Raw genomic sequence first — 18,604 nt, forward strand, 5'->3', positions numbered from 1 at the left:
CCCTGATTTAGCGGGAAAACTGTTTTAATCTAACTTTTATTTACAAGCCAAGAGGTCTAAATTCATAGGAAAATGTTATGTTGATACGCTAGAAATTAGAACTAATCTGTCTAAATGATACGGCAGCGTTTCACTAAAGCATTTACTAAAGAAATTGCAAAACAGTATCGTGTCGATAAGTGCGCCGGCTCCTCATTTATACAAAACGACCTCGTTTCATCTTTAGTCTCAGTCTTCTTCTGCGTTTTGTACTCTGCAATCTGCACTTGTATCTTCATTTTCAACAGAAACATTTCTCAAAATTGGAAAAGTATACAAACCCAGTCCACTAAGCTATCATCCATTGAACTTGAAGGGTAAACAGGTGGCAGCCTATTTATTAATTCCAAGAGCATAACACATAAGAAAACATCTTCGTCAACTATATGATATGAGGATCAGATTGATTGAAGTTAATGGTCTGAAGGGAAACGGGGTCAGTGGTGGTGGTGAGTTCTTGAGAGAGAGAAGGTAAAGTTTAGTGGTTTAGGGTTTTATCAAAATAATAAAGGTTTATATATATATATATATATATATATATATATAGGAAATAATAAAGGTTGAGATAGGGAGAGAAGGCTTTTGCAATTAAGTCGGGCCAAAAATAATAATAACAAATTTAAAAAAATAAAAAGGCCTAAGTGAAAAATTGTGGAGTTAACAACACTTAGTCTTATAATTAGTTTATAGAATATAGTTTTGTTTTATTTTGTAGATTATAGATTAGACTTTTCGTCTTTTGTACCATATTAACTTACTTAGTATAAAAATTAAAATCTTCTTAAAAAAAAAAAGTATAAAAACTAAGATATATAATGCAAAATTAAACAATAATTGAAAACCAATTTAAAATCTAATTGAATAAAGGAATGCAATATATGATGGGCTGCGTGTTTGACAATTCGCCTATATCTATTTCTACGTTGTAACATGTCGGGCAGCCTATCTTAATAATAGGTGTGAGTCCAAGCTCGCCACGTAATGGAGTCGGCAAAAGGAATTGTCCAACACGAGTACCAGAATCAAGTTTTTTGACTTTGAAATTTCCTCTTTTGCTAACAACAACGCGTAACTTCACAACTATATATATCCATCAAATGTCTCTCTCTCCCATATATCCAGATCCAAAGCATTAATCTCATTGTAGTATCGCATAGACACTTAAAGAGTACACATTTTTTAGAGGTAGCATATCAGGGACGACCTGTAGAACACAGCAAAAAAATGGCTAGCCGCGTGGGTTTGATCGGGTGCTTGATCGTTGTGGTGGCTTTGCTAAATGGTGCAACCACTCAAGTTACGGCTACAGTTGAATATCAAGTCGGAGACAGCTTGGGCTGGACTGTTCCCCCAAATACCTCCTATTACACCAATTGGGCTAGCTCAAAAACATTCTTTCTTGGCGACGCATTGAGTAAGCAATCCTGAAAACCTTTTGTCTTCTTCCTTCTCAGTTTTTCACAATAAGAATAACAAAAATATATTTGGTTTTATTCAATTTATTGTGTATTTTGAAATATATGATAAAGTTGTACGTTACATTTTATAAACTGAACCAAATAGTTCCTTGAACGGACTAACCACGTAGTTTTTTTTTTTTTCCCTACCATGCATGAAACTTTTCTTTTTGAACAACTTTGACAGTTTTGAAGTCTTATCTTTAAGACATGGAAGTTATTGCGTCCTTAATTTTCTAGGCAATGTTACATTCGTTAGTTTGGTTAGGTTCTCTCTTGAAAAATTTATCACGCATTATATATAAGAAAATTCAAATTTCTATTTTTTAATTGATAAATCAAAATTATACAACTCTAACATATAAGTGTAACCTTACTTCGTTATCTTTTTTGACATTATAACATTAATCAAAATGTTAAGACAAAACTCAGAGTTCAAAGTTTAAACTTATAAATATTAAAACTTATCAAATGGGTTTGCTTTTAATTTTTGTAATATTCAGTGAGACTTAAAGATACATATAGGACTCTAGATTTATTATTGATGAACATTATTTTTCCCTCCAATGACCAGTATTCAATGCTACAAGCGGGACACACACTGTGGCTATTGTATCAGAAGCTGAATATAATGCCTGCACAAAGGTATCATCTGTTTTCCAAGTTCAACCTTGTTGCCCATTTCGATACACTCCTGAATCCACCGGTACTAAGTACATCATCTGCACCGTAAGTAACCACTGTGAACAAGGCCAAAAGTTTTCTTTCACCGTTGAATCACAAAACTTCACTGTTGAATCGCCCGCTGGATCACCAACTGAATCGCCGTCCAGCTCCGCTTCATCTCTAACAGTTGGTGCCTTATATGCAGTGCTCACCACAACAGTCATTTCTTTCTTGACTTTCTTCTAAATGTACCCAAACCATAGCGGATTTTCTTAATTATTGATTTGTTATTTTTTCTCCCTTTGCTTTACTAGTAAGAATGAGAGCATCATGTCTCATATCATATGTATGGATATTTAATGTACTGGAATAATTTTCAATTAAACGATTGTTTTTACATCTCGTATATATCTTGCAAAATCAGTGTAAAATAATTAAGAAATGTTTATTTGGAGCACGCTTGGCTTTGTCTAGAAGATGCTTCTAGTGCAAATGCACATTCAGAAATGTTTATTTGGATGAGAAGTCGATGGAATATTTAATGAAGTGTTTCCCGTATATTTTTTAGAGAAGGGGTAAATTTCATGCAATTCTGTTAGTTTGAAAGGAATAATACAAATGCATGCTACTCGTTTTCTGTGATTGGAAAAAGACTACCACCACGCTGATTGAAAGTCCTCTTGACATGATTGAAACAGATAATCCAAACACCTTGAACCAGTCAAACAATACTCAGGACTTTAAAGATGAGATGCAGGATTATGATCATTTAAGACATTATTATGAAATTATAGTTATTGGTTTGTCCAAAATAAAACAAGAAAAAAAATTTAAAGGATGCCTAAGAATATTGATTTAAAAAATATTTTTAGTAACATTTTAAGAAAAAAAAATATATTAATTGATTTTTTTTTGTTAACTTTTTATATTTTTCATAAAAGTCAAAGGCTATGCATATTCTTTGGCAAATCATGGGGGTAAAGAATTTATCAACATTCAGAATTTTTTATTAAAGTGCTAATATATTAGACTAAACAAAATATACATAAATTTATTACAAACCTAAAATGCCTTATTAAGGATTAACAAATTCTCCACCACAAAACATTGGTTATCACAAATTACAAATAAATAAATAAAATAGTCTAAGTAATTAACACCCAATTTAGCAAGTGCATTAACAGATTAGTTAGCTTCCCTTACACACTTTCGATCTAAATCTTGAAAATAGCCAACAGAGAGCATAACTAAGGGTGGATAGAACATCAAGTTCTATAATAAGGTTTAAAAGTTTTGAGAAATAAGTAAATTCCTGTGAGATAATAATGATATTGTGGTATTCTTTTTAGCTAGCTAGCTTGTCCTACAGTTACCATTCTTTTACGTAGTGTTCGGTGACCATTTGGCAGATTTCGCAGTGGCCTGGGACTGGGATGGTGCAATTCATTGAAGTTGAGACAGGTGTTCGTAGTAAGAGTGACAATTGATTGCTGATGCGTCCATTTTTTTATGTCATCTTTGACTTCCTCGCACCTATGTTCGTAACTTTCAGCCACGTTGTCTAGGCTGTGGCATTGTCTTTTTATACGTGTCCAACACCAGCATGTGATATATATAGCTTTTCCTTTTTTTTTTATTAGATATATAGCTTTTCCTAGGGGAATAGTTCATCCCAGCCCACATCTATCGAAAGCAATTTCTTTTCCTTTCTTAAAGGATGTAATAATAAATACGTGGATTTGAGTTTTTTATTTTATTTTTTTTATACGAATAGGATAAATATTCTATAGGGTATTAGATTTAATCTTATTATAAGTTATCATGATACTGTTTAAAGTCTTTGGATTTTTTTCGTGAAGGATGAGTACTTTTATTTTTTTTTAGAAATAGAGACAAAAAAAGAAGAGGGACGAGTGTTGAAATATAAAAAAATGGAAACAGACCATCATTTTCCAAGGGCCAAAATGGCCCATTAGCATTAATTTTTGAAATATTTAGCAACAGAGCACTGTTTCGGAAATAATTAGGGAAATACCACTTTTTCTGGTACTCGAGCATGGTGAGCTCGAGTACCATCTTTTCATTGGTCAAACATCTTCTCAAAAAAAAAAAAAAAACGCCGCTATAGGGCCTGAAAACGTCACTATAGGGCTTAAAAACGCCACTATAGGGCCCCTTGAACCTATTATGGGGACTTATAAAAAATTTTTGAAGGAAAACGCCGCTATAGGGCCCAAAAAAGTCACTATAGGGCTTAAAAACGCCACTATAGGGCTCCTTGAACCTGTTATGGGGCTTGTAAAAAATTTTTGCAAGAAAACGCCGCTATAGGGCCCGAAAACGTCACTATAGGGCTTAAAAACGCCACTATAAGGCTCCTTGAATATGGGGCGATGGTGGATTAAAAAAACATGGTACTCGAGCTCCCCAAGCTCGAGTACCAGAAAAAGTGGTATTTCCCTAATTATTTCCGAAACAGTGCTCTTGTTGCTAAATATTTCAAAAATTAATGCTAATGGACCATTTTGGCCTTTTCCAAGACTATTTATATACAGTGGGCTATCTTAAATTATTTATATCAAACTTTTGAGTGAATTAAAATCATTCACATACATAGCCTAGAAACCTCTAGTGATAGTTTATCAGGGACGACCTGTAGAACACAGCAAAAATGGCCAGGGGCATGGGTTTGTGCTGTTGTTTCATCGTTGTAGTGATGGCTTTACCAAAGGGTGCAACTGCTGCACAAACATATTTGGTTGGAGATAGCTTCGGCTGGAAAGTTCCTCCAAATAGCTCCTATTACACCATATGGGCTAGCAAAAGGATTTTCTATGTTGGTGACAAACTGAGTAAGCGTTTCTCAATTCCTTTCTAAGTCTTATATAACTATATTTTTGGAGGCCTCAAACATGTCCTTGGTGTTTTGATCAATCTTGCAATAAACTTTTTTAAGACATGTCAGTTCCTCGTATCCTTGGTATCCTAATTTGCAAAGCCTATGGATATTTTTCAAATTGTTGCAATCAATGCTAGTACTTTAGACTCTTCTATAAGACATGGCAATTTCTTGTACCCTTGCATACTTATCTATTTTCACTGTGACGAACAGCGTTCAACTGGACTGGGTCGCATACTGTTGGAATTTCACATATACAAGCTGAATATGATAATTGCACAAGAGACCCTGGAGAAGTACTAAATAGCTTAGGTCCAGGAGTAATTGTACCTCTAGGCACAAGTGGTTCTTTCTATTTCTACTGCACCGTTGATGACCACTGTGGAAGTGGCCAGAAGTCCGCTATCAACGCTCTAACTAATGGCTCTGAACCTCCTAGTCCTAGCTCTGCTTCCTCTTTCACTATTGGTGCCTTTGTTGCAGCAGTTGTCTCCACTATAGTGATAACGGTCTTGATTTACGACTAAATATCACCAAATTATAGCAGATCTAATTTATTTGTCTGACTACTCTACCAGTATAGTAACCTTATGTATTATTCATGTAATCCAACATGTTTTGGTAATAAAATTCATAATAAAAATAATTGATTATATGCAGTTTATGGATTACGAAATTGTTGTACATATAGCCGATCAATTCTAGGCAACGTCCAAACTCTGAAGAACTATTGGATGGAAGTAGATAATATCTAAGCAAATATATCATTATCCATGGGAATCAATGAAGATGTGGTTAAGATTTTATTGTTGAGTAATTTTATGACAAATTTGGTTGAAACCAACCAAGAGTAGCAATCTTAAACAGCGGTAGAGATTTGGCTGGATTTCGATGTCTCTAGTCAAGATATAATCAAATCTCAAAAGATTTCATCGGGATCTCGTCGGATCTATCACAAGATCTCCTCGGATATGTGTCTGAGAGAGAGGAGGAAAGGCAATGAACCATGAGATTTTGGAAGGGATCAGAGGTCTGTTAGGTTGATTAGACTCAGTTTTTCATGATAAGACCCACCAACCTACTCGCTGGTTTCAGTTCTTGGACATGGCCGCCTACCATCGCTAGCGTCGAATCAAACTTTTTTTGGTTTGGGCCGGGTGGTTTGGGTGGATGGGTCGATTGGCAGGTCGGACTTGGACACTTCTAAAACCAATGATTTTGGACAAAAATTTAGCAATATTTTGTGAGACTTTCAGTAGAGCAAATCATTTAAAAAAGCCACCAACTTAAGTTTTCACGGCTGATTTATATCTAAGCATACCTCAAATCTTAGTTGTATTTTAACAAAAATTTCAACCCTACTTCAGTAAGAATGAAGGCAGTAACACAAAACCATTAAAAAAAAAAAAAAAAAACTCAAATCTCTCCATTTAACAATCCTTAAGAAGTTGTTTACTTCCAAACACAAAGAACACTCTACCTATGTATTGGAGTTGTTGTAGTTGACGTTTGAAACCACAATGTTTACATCAAATCTTCAAGAAATTTTAGAATGGCTGAGATTATTGATGCAAAATGTATTTTATTTTGCATTTCCAACTTGGCTCTCAATGCTCCCAATAAAAGGTGAAATGTTTACTCAAACCTTGATATTCGTGCACACATAAGAGCAATCATTGGAAATGCAAAATATAATGCATTTTGCATCACCAAAAAGTAACTTTTACCCAAGAACTTTAACAATATACTATATATCCTATTTTTTATTTTGCATTCAATCAAATTAAAATAATATATTTTCTACTTACATCAACAATAGCAAATGTAAAGTAGAAGGAGAATGTCAAAGGATAGAGAGAGAGAGGGAAATAAATATATATATATATATATATTTTTTTTTTTTTTAACATTTGCATGAAGCTATAGTGTTATGCAAATATTCATAACAATATAGCATGTTGTAAATGAAAAATGCAAAATGCATTTCCTGATATATAGAGTCTGTTTGGATAGAACTTATTTTGCTGAAACTGAAAACTTAAAACTGAAAACACTGTAGCAAAATAATTTTTAAATGTGTGAATAGTACTGTGGGACCCATTTTTAATGAAAAAGTTGATAAAAAGTGTAATTTGTGGGTCTGTGAACAGTGCATATATGCATTATTCACGGCAGGAAGTCAATATTTGCGGTTACTGTTCAATGAACAGTAACCGCATTACTCCAAAACAAAACGCGTGAAAAAAAAAAAAAAAAACGCAACGCAACGCAACTTAAGTCCAACCCAAACACACACATAGAGTCGGTTTTTGTTTTTGCATTTTTGTGAATAGTGTTATCCATTTTTCTTTTTTTTGGGTTTTGCATAACTTAATGGGAATACTCCAATAAAAATAAAAAGTTATGATAGGGAGACTAAAAATTTTTGCATAGGTAGAGAAAATATTAAGACAAGACAAAGAAATGTGATAATGACATATTATTTTATATTATATTTTATATATATATATATATATATATATATATATATATATCTGTAGGGACAAAGTTTGGTGCCCAAGCCCAAAATGTATGGAATCCTGGTCCAAAAAGTCCAATACAATGAATTTTGTAGAGTATGGGTCAAAGAACTAGGTTTAGATGAGTTGAGCAATGGCTTGCATGGAGTTAAGAAGCAATTGGACACAAATAAAAGCTATTATGATCAAAGGACCTTCCGTTCGAGAAGACTAGAATTTAACGTATAAATACAAATCATCACATTATGGTTATTTAGCATGCTACAGTATTCTCTCTCACTCTTTTTTCTGCCCTTTCTTTATGGGGGCTTTTCCCACATTATATAGGCTCTTCCTAATCATCTGGACCTTACACTTGTTGATCACCTGGATCCCCACTTGAGTACCCATCCCATCAGACACCCCTTTCAGCCCTCTGTGAGTTGCGGCAGCCAAGGCAGCACTGTTCAGGGGTCTTCTCTACATTAATGCGGCCAGAAAAGTAGCTGCAGTGCATTTAATGTGGTGGTGGCAGCTTTTCTTTAGATATTTTGAGTTTTCTTCCCTCTCACGTGTTCAGAGGGCATACTTCAACTGCTTGAGTATAAACTTGGTCTGCGTTTGCCGTGTCCGAGGAGGAGTTCCTCCTCGGACCTTCTTCCCTTTATCTCCTACTGATGAGGCTTGTAACGTAGATAATTTAAGTTGTGTTTCTCTCCTCGGACTTGTTAGTGTCCTCGGACAAGGCCCAAGGCCCAATACATTATTTTGGAACCTAGCCCTCACAATAGCCCCTCAAAACTCCGATTTTTCTCTTCCATCCGAGGAGAAAAGCGGGGTTTTAATTATTTAAGAGATAAGACCAATTAATTTTTGGTTCACACATGTGGGAGTGGTTGCTTCTGACGCGTTGTAGATTACGAGGCGCTATTAATTGCTGTAGGCGGCTTTATGTTCCCCACATCCAATGGCGAAGTGCAGATCCAACAGCTGGCATTCCTCCTAGTATTTTGAGCGGGAGCAATCTTTTCCATCCTCTCTTGCTATATAAAGCCTTGAAGAAACTCTCTTTGCCTTTCTTTTTTACGAACATCCAAGAACTTCAGAGAATTCGAATGCCCAGTCTTCATAAAACACACCAGAGTAGTCATTCCTGTGAGAAGTTTTTCTTTGAAAAGATCTCTGAAAGCTTCAAAGGTTATTGTACGGGTACCTGTAAGTTCTCATTCCTTTACATTACCCTATTTTCATCTCAGCCTTCCTCCTCAGCCCTTCAATTCATCTAGATGGGTAAATTCAAGCGTTTAGTAGATACACCAGCCGCTATGGAGGCTTTAAGAGCTAGGTACTGCATTCCGCAGGGGGTGGTTTTAGAATATTGCCCTCCGGACCGAGTACTGACCGATAGAGATGTGTGTCAAGTCGTCATTCCCATGATTGCTTTCATAGAGGGAGGAATGACATTTCCCATGCGTAGGATTACCCAAGATTACTTGCTTAACCATAGGTTGACACCTTATCAGTGCGCCCCCAACCTATTTAGGGTCTTGGGCAGCATAGATGTCCTGAACAAGCAGATGGGCTTAGGTCTCACATGGCACGATGTGGTTCACATGTACGAGTGCCACAAACTTGCCAGCGCGGGGTACTATCTTAAATCTCGGTTCGAGGTTGTTAGGCTAATATCCTATCTTCCTAAGTCCAATAAGATATGAAGGATGACTACCTGATTGCCTCGAGGGAATGGAGTGACGGTTTTCATTATCCAACTTGGGCAGGAGATCTAGGTGCGGTACCTTTAGGATTAATCCCTTGGGAAGGGGATTTAACCTTTTAGTTTTATTCCTTTTGCTTGGAATTTCAAACTTTTTTTTTTGTATAAAATATCTTTTTAGCAATCTGACCATAATTCCCTTCTCGGCTGTTTTGTAGATAAAGCCCACGTTGCTCCTCAGCTCAGCCATACCAACTTTTAAGCCCTTAACTACCTCCTGAGGTTGGAGATCTTTGTTCACGAGGACAGACAATTGCGTGCCGCTCACCTGATCTTGGGTTACGAGCCCTTGTCCCACACTTTCCTGGACATCGGCCAATCAATAAAAGCTGGTAGTTCGAGGTTATCCTGGATTGACGTGTCAAAGCCGAGATTCTTGGCTCAAAGGGACCTTCCGCTGGTTACCTTGCCCATTCTTCAGAATCCTCCACCAGCTGCACAGCCACCTCCACAAGACCATCCTGGAGCCGCAGCATCTATTGAAGAGGAGATTGAGCCATCTCGCCTTTCACTAGAGGAGGAGATAAACGAATTCTATTTTGAAGAAGATAATCCAAAAGCTCCTCTAATTGAACACTCGGACACCGAGGGTGAGCCAGATAGAAACTCTGCCATTTGCATTTCTCCCCTTGTTATTGCCTGTCCGGACGATTCCTCCGATGAAGAGGTAGACAACATGGCTTCAAACAAAGGTAATAAAAACTTAAGGGAGCTTATGGCTACTCGGGGTAAAATGTCAACCTCGAAGGCGCCCACTAAGTTCTAAGCTCCCTCCATCCTTCCTCCTGCCCCTCCACAGGTCCCCGCTGACCTCGGCCTGAAAGTTAATCTCGACTTGAAGAAGAAAAGGCCGATCGAGTCGCTTGAGGAAGGTGAGGTGGGTCCTCGCCATGGCGCGAAACAACAAAAGGTGACCCGAAAGCCTCGAGACAAAAGGGCTCCATCGATAAACAGCCGCAATGAGCTGGAAAGGGCTAAAGTGCGCGTGGCACAGCTTACTTAGAGCCCTCAGCTTGAGGTGGATGGGGCACCAATTCCCTATAATGCCTTGGTCCAGGAATACCAAAGGGGCCGAGCAGGGTACATTGCTGAAGCCCTGGAGCAGCCCATGCTCCTTCCTAGGGACATGGACGCTTACAGGCATTTTTCGCAGAATGAACTCTTCCTATCCCTGTAGAGGGACCTTGCGATGGTAAGGCAACTTATCCTTTCACAGGAATAATTATTGAATCATACTTTATTCTAGCTCATGTTGTTTTGTGATCTTTGGGCAGATTACTCAACAGGTTTTTGTGGTCGAGGAGTAGTATCGTGATGCTCGCAAGCTGGCAGACGCTAAAGCCCTCTCTCGTGCCAAGATAGAGAAGACGCTAGGGGCCATCAAGCAGTAACAACATGAGCTGACTGAGATGTTTAAGGAGGCGGAATCAGGCCGTAAGAGCACTGAGACTGGCCTGAAAAATGCTGAGAAACAAGCTGAGGACCAACGCCAGAAGCTGCACGTGACTGAGATTAACCTTGCCACCAAGAAGCAAGTCGTTCTAGATCTCAAAGCCGCATTGCAGAAGGCTAAGGAGGAAGTCCAGCTAGCCAAGGAAGTAGCCGAGGCCAAGAAGAGGGTTGCTTATCAACTTGGAGTGGAGGAGATGCAAGTAAGGCTTACTGAGGAACTGTCAGAACTATGAAGGGACTACTGCGGCATTACATGGGATAAGGCTCTCAACGTTGCGGGTGTCCCTGTAGATTCTGCTTGGAGGCTGCTTGAAAACGTCTTCTATTCTCCAGAGATCCGGGAGGTCCCTGATGATGCCCCTGAAACTTCTGAGCAACCTGCGGCTATCCCTGATGCCATCCCAATAGCAGAAATTACTAAAGGCTCTAGCCAGGTCACTGATCAAGGTGAGGATACCGAGGGAGAGAAGGGCAAAGGCAAGGGCAAAGGGAAAAAACCCTCTTCCAAATGAAAGGATCCCTCCAAGGAGAAAGTTGTTAAGGCTGAGGGTTATGGGGCTGACCCAAAAGCCAAGGATGTTCCTCTTTCTCAGCTAGAGAAAAAAAAAAAGATCCCCCTACTGAGGCTTAGCACCTAGGGTTTTTCTCTTTTTTCTTTTTGTATCATTTTGAAGAGGAGTTGTATTTTATTTTTGTTTTCAAAGACTTCTCATCCGATAGTATTGTATTATCTTCGTTTCTTAATGTGAATGCTCTTTCTCTCATTCTTTGTTCTTCTGCTTGATGTTGTTTGGATTTTATTGCATTGTTCCGAGTAAATGTAACTGTGCCTTCAGTTGAAGTTTACAATAACATTTTGCCAATATAACTAAGTGTTTTGAGTAGGACTGTGCAATGAATCTTAGGTAGTGAAGGTTGTCATGCAGGACTTAGGTTCTGTTTAAAACTTGGATAGATGCCATAAGTTATTAATTTCCCCTAAGCCTGCAGTTCGAGGAGCCATGCAGGACTTAGGTTCTATTTAAAACTTGGATAGATGCCATAAGTTATTAATTTCCCCTAAGCCTATGGTCCGAGGAGCCATGCGACTCCCTATGAGTTATGGAAGGGAAGGAAACCAAATGTTAAGTATTTCAGAATCTTCGGAAGTACTTGTTTCATTCTCAAGGATAGAGAGAATATGGGAAATTTGACTCCCGAAACGATGAAGGAATATTTTTGGGATACTCCTTTGCGAGCAAGGCTTATCGGGTATACAACAAAAGAACCAAGAAAGTGATGGAAACTGTTAATGTTGTTATTGATGAAGTTTCAGAGAAAATTAGTCGGGAGATCCCCAAAGAAATTCTTCTTCCCAAGCCCAAGGATGTTCAAGAACTTGTTGATCAAGAGCCTACATCTCCAAGTACTCCGCCACTCCTAGTGTTGTAGAAGGTTCAGCAAACATGTCTACCTCACCTGATTCTGAATCCCATGAAGAGAAAGGACCTTCCTCCAAAGATTAAGTTGAATCATCCTCCTGAAGTTATTGTGGGAAACATGAATGAACTTACACTAAGAAAGCGTACAGTTGATAAATGTGTTGCTAACTTTGTGTTTTATTCTTGTTATTTGTCACAGGTTGAACCCACCAATGTTAAGGAAGCACTTTAGGATGAAAGCTAGGTTGAAGCTATGCATGATGAACTACTTCAATTTCAAAGAAATGATGTTTGAACTCTAGTAACTCTAGTACCTAGACCGAAGAGTGAGCACATCATCGGCATAAAGTGGATATTCCGCAATAAGACTGATGAGGAGGGTAATGTGATCTGCAACAAGGCTCGTCTTGTGGCTCAAGGATACTTTCAAATGGAAGGAGTGGACTATGATGAGACATTTGCACCAGTAGCCCGTATGGAGTCCATCAGGATTCTCCTAGCCCTAGTGTGCCATTTGAAGTTCAAGCTTTAACAGATGAATGTCAAGACCACTTTCTTGAATGGGTTCCTCAAAGAAGATGTCTATATGGCTCAACCAAAAGGATTCATTGATCCACACTTTCCGAATCATGTGTTGTACCTCAAGAAGGCACTCTATGGTTTAAAGCAAGCCCCTAGAGCTTGGTATAATCGGCTTACACACTACTTGGTGTCACATGGGTTCACAAGAGGAAAAGCTGATCAAACTCTTTTCATCAAAAGGGAAAATGACGAGTTGATAGTTGCTCAAGTCTTGGTTGATGATATCATCTTCAGGTCAACTAAGGATGAACTTGCACATAACTTCTCCAAGCTTATGCAGGCCAAGTTCAAGATGAGCATGATTGGAGAGTTGAATCACTTCCTTGGGTTGCAAATCCACCAGCAAGAGTTAGGTATATTCCTATCTCAATCTAAATATGTTAGAAATCTTGTGAAAAAATTTGGTTTGGAATCTGCTAGTTTTGTTAGAACCCCTATGAGTCCAAATGTTAAACTCACTGTTGACTTATTGGAGAAAAATGTTGATTCATCCCTATATAGAAGAATGATAGATAGTCTTATTTACCTTGCTGCTAGTAGACCTGACATTAGTTACAGTGTCGGAGTGTGTGCTAGATATCAGGCTAATCCCAAAGAGTCTCATATGATTGCTTTGAAAAGAATTATAAAATATGTCAAAACCACTGCCAACTTTGGTGTGTGGTATTGCAAGGACACAAATGATGTCTTACCTGGGTATTCTGACGCAGACTGGGCTGGGAATGCTGATGATAGAAAGAGTACTTTAGGGGGTTGTTTTCATATGGGTAATAATCTTGTCTCCTAGATGAGCAAAAAGCAGAATTCCATCTCATTATCCACTGCAGTGGCTGAATACATCGCTGCCTGTAGCTATTGCACCTAACTCCTATGGATGCGAAAACTCCTCCTTGATTATGGTATCCTTCAAGAGCATCTTAGCATCTACTGTGACAATACCAGTGCCATCAACATCTCTAAGAATCCAGTTCAACATTCTTGAACTAAACACATAGAGATTCGACATCACTTCATTTGGGAGCTTGTCGAAGATGGTACTCTCACTCTTGAATTCATTCACACTGATGATTAGAAGGATGATTTGTTCACCAAAACTCTTCAAAGCAAATGGTTTGAATTCCTTCGCCAAAACATTGGTGTTATCTCCATGGATTGATCTCCTCTTCTCCTCCTCCTTCCTCATGCATTTGCATCTAGTTTTATGTTTTTCTTTGTTTAACATGTTTATGTTTGTTTATTTTCAGTTTTGCTTTATTTTGATTTTCATAAAAAATTGAAAAAATTAGAAAAATACAAAACCAGTGTGTGTTTTGTGTACATTGATACTTGTGTACCTTAAATGGCCATTGAAACAAAGTTTTCTAAACTTTGTGTCATTTATAGCTTAGATGAGCATCTCTATGCGCAACTAAGCAAGTGAGCTTTGTGGCTCGTGTTTGTGATGAGTAACATTAAGTAATTTCTTATACTTAACACTCATATCACTCTTTTTGATAGGAAGGACTAGAAAATCCTAAGAGAAATACATAAATAACAATCTCACCACTGTTGCCTGCCAATCATGAAATGGCATCTGTATGCTTCGACATAGCAAAAGTGCAATGTCAAAAGTTTAACATAATTGGGTATCTCTTTTCTCTCTCTTATATGCCCATGCATAGTTCGTTTAAAAGAAAAATATGCAAAGAAAAATAAAAGCAAAAAGAATCAAAATGCTTTATATATGATTGCAAGCGTGTCTTCTAGGAGATGTGGGAGTTATAGGATGTACCTCGAAGGTAATAGTCCCCATCAAGCAGTTATGATTGTATGTGAGTTAAAGTGATTTTCACATATCTCAAATCATCATAAAATGTAGACATTTATGCAATCTTGTGATGTTTTTCACGCACAACATGCAATATTCTTTGCTACTCTTGATATATGTGCAGGTACAATGTGATTTGGCTATCACAAAGAATACATGTGTTAATGTATGCTTACTAAACTGTCCTGACTTGTTTTTGAAATATAAAACTAGTTAGACTTGTTTAGTATGTGTGTGTGCTTTTGGATTTAAATGCTTGACATTTTCTTGTTGAGAGATGTTTTTGAGAGCTTAAAATGTTGTTTTGATCTTTAGTTGAGTAGTATGTTTGATTACATTCATGTTTATATTTTTCTCTTCTTTGAAAAATTGTTTTTAAGCAATCTTGATAGCTTCTCGACACCTCTCAATAGTTAGGCTATCTATCGAGCCTCTTAAGCTTCTTTTCTCGATAGTTGTTATCGCAATTCTAATCCATCGAGGTTTTTGAGAATCAGTCTCGATAGCTGCTCGACAGCTTCTTGATCCATCGAGGAAGTTTCTATATGCTCGATAGATTCTCGATAGCTGCTCAATCCATCGAGGTCACTTTGGTGTGGACACCTCTTTATAGCTCCTCGATAGCTTCATCTAGCTGTTTTTAATTCTCGACACCTCACGATACTTGCCGATTCATCGAGCTGCATATTTGTCTATATATAGGGTTAGCGCGAATTTCTCTCATTTCTCCCCGATCTCTCTCGACAGAACTTGTCTCCTCACCTTCCCAAACTCATCTCTCTCTCTCTAAACATCAAACCCAGAAGCTTTTTGGCCGAAAGATCTTCTTCTTCCTCTGGTATGATCTCATTTCACTCATCTTATCATGCATTTCATCTTTTTAGCCTAACTTTTGGGATTTTTTTTGAAAAAATTCTGGTTTTTCAAAATTGATGAGTTTTTCACAAAATTTTTGGGTTGGTTTTTGTTTAAATGAGTTTAAATTATCATGCATTGCATCGCATTTGCATTTTAACAATGATTCATGCATTTTAGATGTGTGCTTAATATGTTGAAATGATGTGTGCTGGTAGGATTAGATTAGGCTGAGCCCATGATGTTTTTCCTTTTGCATGTCACATGTTCATGCATTATTCATGCAAACGTACCTTCATTTATCTCTATTTTGATATTGATCTGTATTGGTACTTTTCTCTCTCTCTCTCTCTCTCTCTCTCTCTCTCTCTCTCTCTCTCTCTCTCTCTCTCTCTCTCTCTCTCTCTCTCTCTCTCTCCTTCTTCGGTTAGTTTGCTCTATGGCACCCAAAAAGAGCAAGTCTACTCAGTCCCGAAACCCTCTTTGTTCCAAGGCATCTTCCTCTGATTCTACCCCCTCCCATGTCAAGTTCCATAATGATAAAGCCCATAAGGACTTTTCAGAGAACTTCTCATGACGCAGCATTCATTTAGAACGCCAAGTCGTTCCATCGGACTTTTCCAATACTGACCTTTCCACTGTCATCTACAGTAGGGGTTGGGAGTCACTATGTGGCATCCCAGTCACCTGTCCTTCGGTGATCATACAGGAGTTTTACTCCAACATGCACAGATTCAACTATTCTATACCTCATTTTGTCACTTACATTCGAGGTACGCGCATTGTAGTCACTCCAGATCTTATATCCAAAGTGCTACACGTACCGAGGGTAGAGTTTACTGACTACCCCAGCTGTAAGTGTCTTAGGACTGTGTCCAAAGATGAACTCTCGTCTCACTTCTGTGAGACACCTTCTTCTTGGGGTGACCGTCAAAACACCCATTGCTCAAGCTTTATAAAAGGTCCGAGGTTCCTTAACATGGTGATGACATTCGTTCTTCATCCATTGTCTCACTATAACTCCATTACTAAGCCTCATGCTCGATTTTTGTTATCCCTTCTTAAGGGACTCACTATAGATTTTCCCTCTCACTTAATTCTCTCCCTTATAGATGTTTATAGGGATACAGCGACCCGTGATAAGCTCATTTTCCCTTCGACTATCATGTGGATTATCTGCCATTTTTCTGTCACCTATCCTAAGTCTACACACTTCTTTCTTATGTGTGCCATAGACACAGCGACTTTTCGACGAAGCGGCCACAAACCGAGATGAGAACTCCTCCAGCTACTTCCATTCCATCCACCTCCGCTCCTTCTTCTTCTGCGGGTGGAGTGACTCTCGAGGCCATCATGGCACAGCTTATGCGCATGGATGCTCGCCTTGACACTCTTAGTGATGAGTTATGTCAAGTGAACACCCATGTTGGTCGTATCGCACGACGACAGGCTGTCATGGGTGGTTTCGCTGCTTCTTCTTCTCCATCTCCACTGACTTCAGAGGATAAGAGTGATGATGGCTCCGGTAGTGATGATGCTGATAAGGACGGTGATGCTAGTGACGAAGAGATGACTGCTTAAGTTACTTGCCCTTTGTCATTAGTGACAAAAAGGGGGAGTAGTTTTGGGAGGAGAGTAGTCATGTATTTAGGGGGAGAGTTAGCAAATGATATTTTTGTTTAGGTGAGTGTTTATATTTTGAGGGATATAGTGAGATTATTATATATTTTCTTTTCTTTCTTTTACTTTTACCACATGTATACTGGTCTTGTAACCATTTGACATACATTGTACTTATCTTTTGATATATAGATGTAGATGTATGTTTATTCACCTATCTCTTCATGTGTTGTTTCTTTTCTCTCTATATGCATATGCTTCTTATATTTTGTATGCAATCTTTTATATTTTTGTTTCACACTAAGATGTCATGATGAGTTTTGTTTAAAATGTTTCAGAAATACAGGTTGTCAAAGTCTTTCTTGCCACGAACTCTCTTTTTGCAAAGTTTTTCAAGAGTTTGTGTTAGAATAGATTTTATTGTATTCAACAAGTGAGTATGAGTTGAGTGATTTATGACTTCTCTCATATGTTCATTTGTTTGTTGTGGTTTTGTCACGGATTGCCAAAGGGGGAGATTGTTAGGACATATGTGAATCATTTTAGGAACATATGTTAATGTAGAATTGGCTAATCTTTTGACAAAATGCACTTTACTTGTAATTGGGTAGATCTAGGTTATGTTTAATACTTCAAGGAACAAGATTTCAAGTCCAAGTGTTAAAGCCATGCAAATCTGTCCAAGAATCAAGTGAAGAAGTGCTGGATTTTAAAACTCGACAGCCAGCTCAACAGATAGCATTTATCGAGATTTAAAAGGCATGTTTAGCCCGATGCTCGACAGTTTCTCAATAGATACCCTATCTATCGAGATTTAAGAAAATTAGATTTTCAGATCTGATTTCACTCCAATCCTTGTATACATGTTTGGGCTTTCTTTTCTCACAACCCTAAACATATATAAGGATTATTTTAAGGGCCGTCACAGCTGATGCAAGTGAGTGCAACTTGATGCAAAGGTTTTTCATAAGCATATTGTGACTGGAGACAATTTTTCCTAGTTCATCTTTCTCTTCAAGAAGTTGCTGTATTTGTACGCCATAGGGTTTTGTAACCAAGGAGTTTTGTGATCTTCATTGTGTTGATGAACTGAAAAATTTTGCAGCCAACATCCTTCTCAAGTTGGTGGTTAGTCACGTACTTGGATCCATGCATCAATTGGTTAGTCACGTACTTGGATCCGTACATCAATTGGTTAATTCATCATAAGGGGTCAATACATTCTTGGCTTATCAACATGGGCTTGATTTCCTTTATGATCAGAGAACCAAGATTTCAATCCTCCTTTCCCCATTTGATGTAATATTTTTTTAATATAAAAAAATTCTTTAACTCTATTTCGATAGAAATCAATTTTTCAAAAACAAATTTTGCATTAATTTGTAATGTTAGATGCGATAGACAAGACAAGTCAACAAAAAACGTTTATTGTAATCAACTAAAAACCAACCCAATATAGGAGAAAACATTTTCTAACTGATTTTATTGTTTTGGATCACACAACACACCACTAGAGAAGTTTTGGGGAGCAAGA

The 18,604-nt window shown here is 37.9% G+C and overlaps 3 protein-coding genes across 3 annotated transcripts in view; all 3 read left to right on the plus strand.

Annotated features, from left to right (window-relative positions):
- Nucleotides 1-1,171: 1,171 nt before the first annotated feature.
- Nucleotides 1,172-18,604, plus strand: part of LOC126715422 (cucumber peeling cupredoxin-like) — an 86,305-nt gene continuing 68,872 nt past the window's right edge. Inside the window, exon 1 of the mRNA XM_050416015.1 lies at nucleotides 1,172-1,224. The gene's annotated coding sequence lies outside the window, so the exon portion shown is untranslated. The remainder of the gene's footprint in view (nucleotides 1,225-18,604) is intronic.
- On the plus strand, nucleotides 1,216-2,564 carry LOC126715420 (cucumber peeling cupredoxin-like). Its single transcript, XM_050416013.1, has 2 exons — nucleotides 1,216-1,453; nucleotides 2,071-2,564. The coding sequence occupies exons 1-2, from the start codon at nucleotides 1,264-1,266 to the stop codon at nucleotides 2,406-2,408; spliced, it is 528 nt and encodes a 175-aa protein (XP_050271970.1). The 5' UTR covers nucleotides 1,216-1,263; the 3' UTR covers nucleotides 2,409-2,564.
- LOC126715424 (umecyanin-like) lies at nucleotides 4,718-5,720 on the plus strand. Its single transcript, XM_050416018.1, has 2 exons — nucleotides 4,718-5,014; nucleotides 5,275-5,720. Exons 1-2 carry the CDS (start codon nucleotides 4,834-4,836, stop codon nucleotides 5,586-5,588), a joined length of 495 nt encoding a protein of 164 aa, XP_050271975.1. The 5' UTR covers nucleotides 4,718-4,833; the 3' UTR covers nucleotides 5,589-5,720.

The sequence above is a fragment of the Quercus robur genome, chromosome 2, assembly GCF_932294415.1.
Source record: "Quercus robur chromosome 2, dhQueRobu3.1, whole genome shotgun sequence".
NCBI classification, from domain to species: domain Eukaryota; kingdom Viridiplantae; phylum Streptophyta; class Magnoliopsida; order Fagales; family Fagaceae; genus Quercus; species Quercus robur.

Excerpts from the sequence above, each read along its gene's own strand:
- LOC126715424 (XM_050416018.1), top strand. The coding sequence starts at position 4,834 with ATGGCCAGGGGCATGGGTTTGTGCTGTTGTTTCATCGTTGTAGTGATG. Across the intron at positions 5,015-5,274 it reads CTATGTTGGTGACAAACTGA|CGTTCAACTGGACTGGGTCG; the intron begins GTAAGCGTTTCT and ends TGTGACGAACAG.
- LOC126715420 (XM_050416013.1), top strand. The coding sequence starts at position 1,264 with ATGGCTAGCCGCGTGGGTTTGATCGGGTGCTTGATCGTTGTGGTGGCT. Across the intron at positions 1,454-2,070 it reads CTTTCTTGGCGACGCATTGA|TATTCAATGCTACAAGCGGG; the intron begins GTAAGCAATCCT and ends TCCAATGACCAG.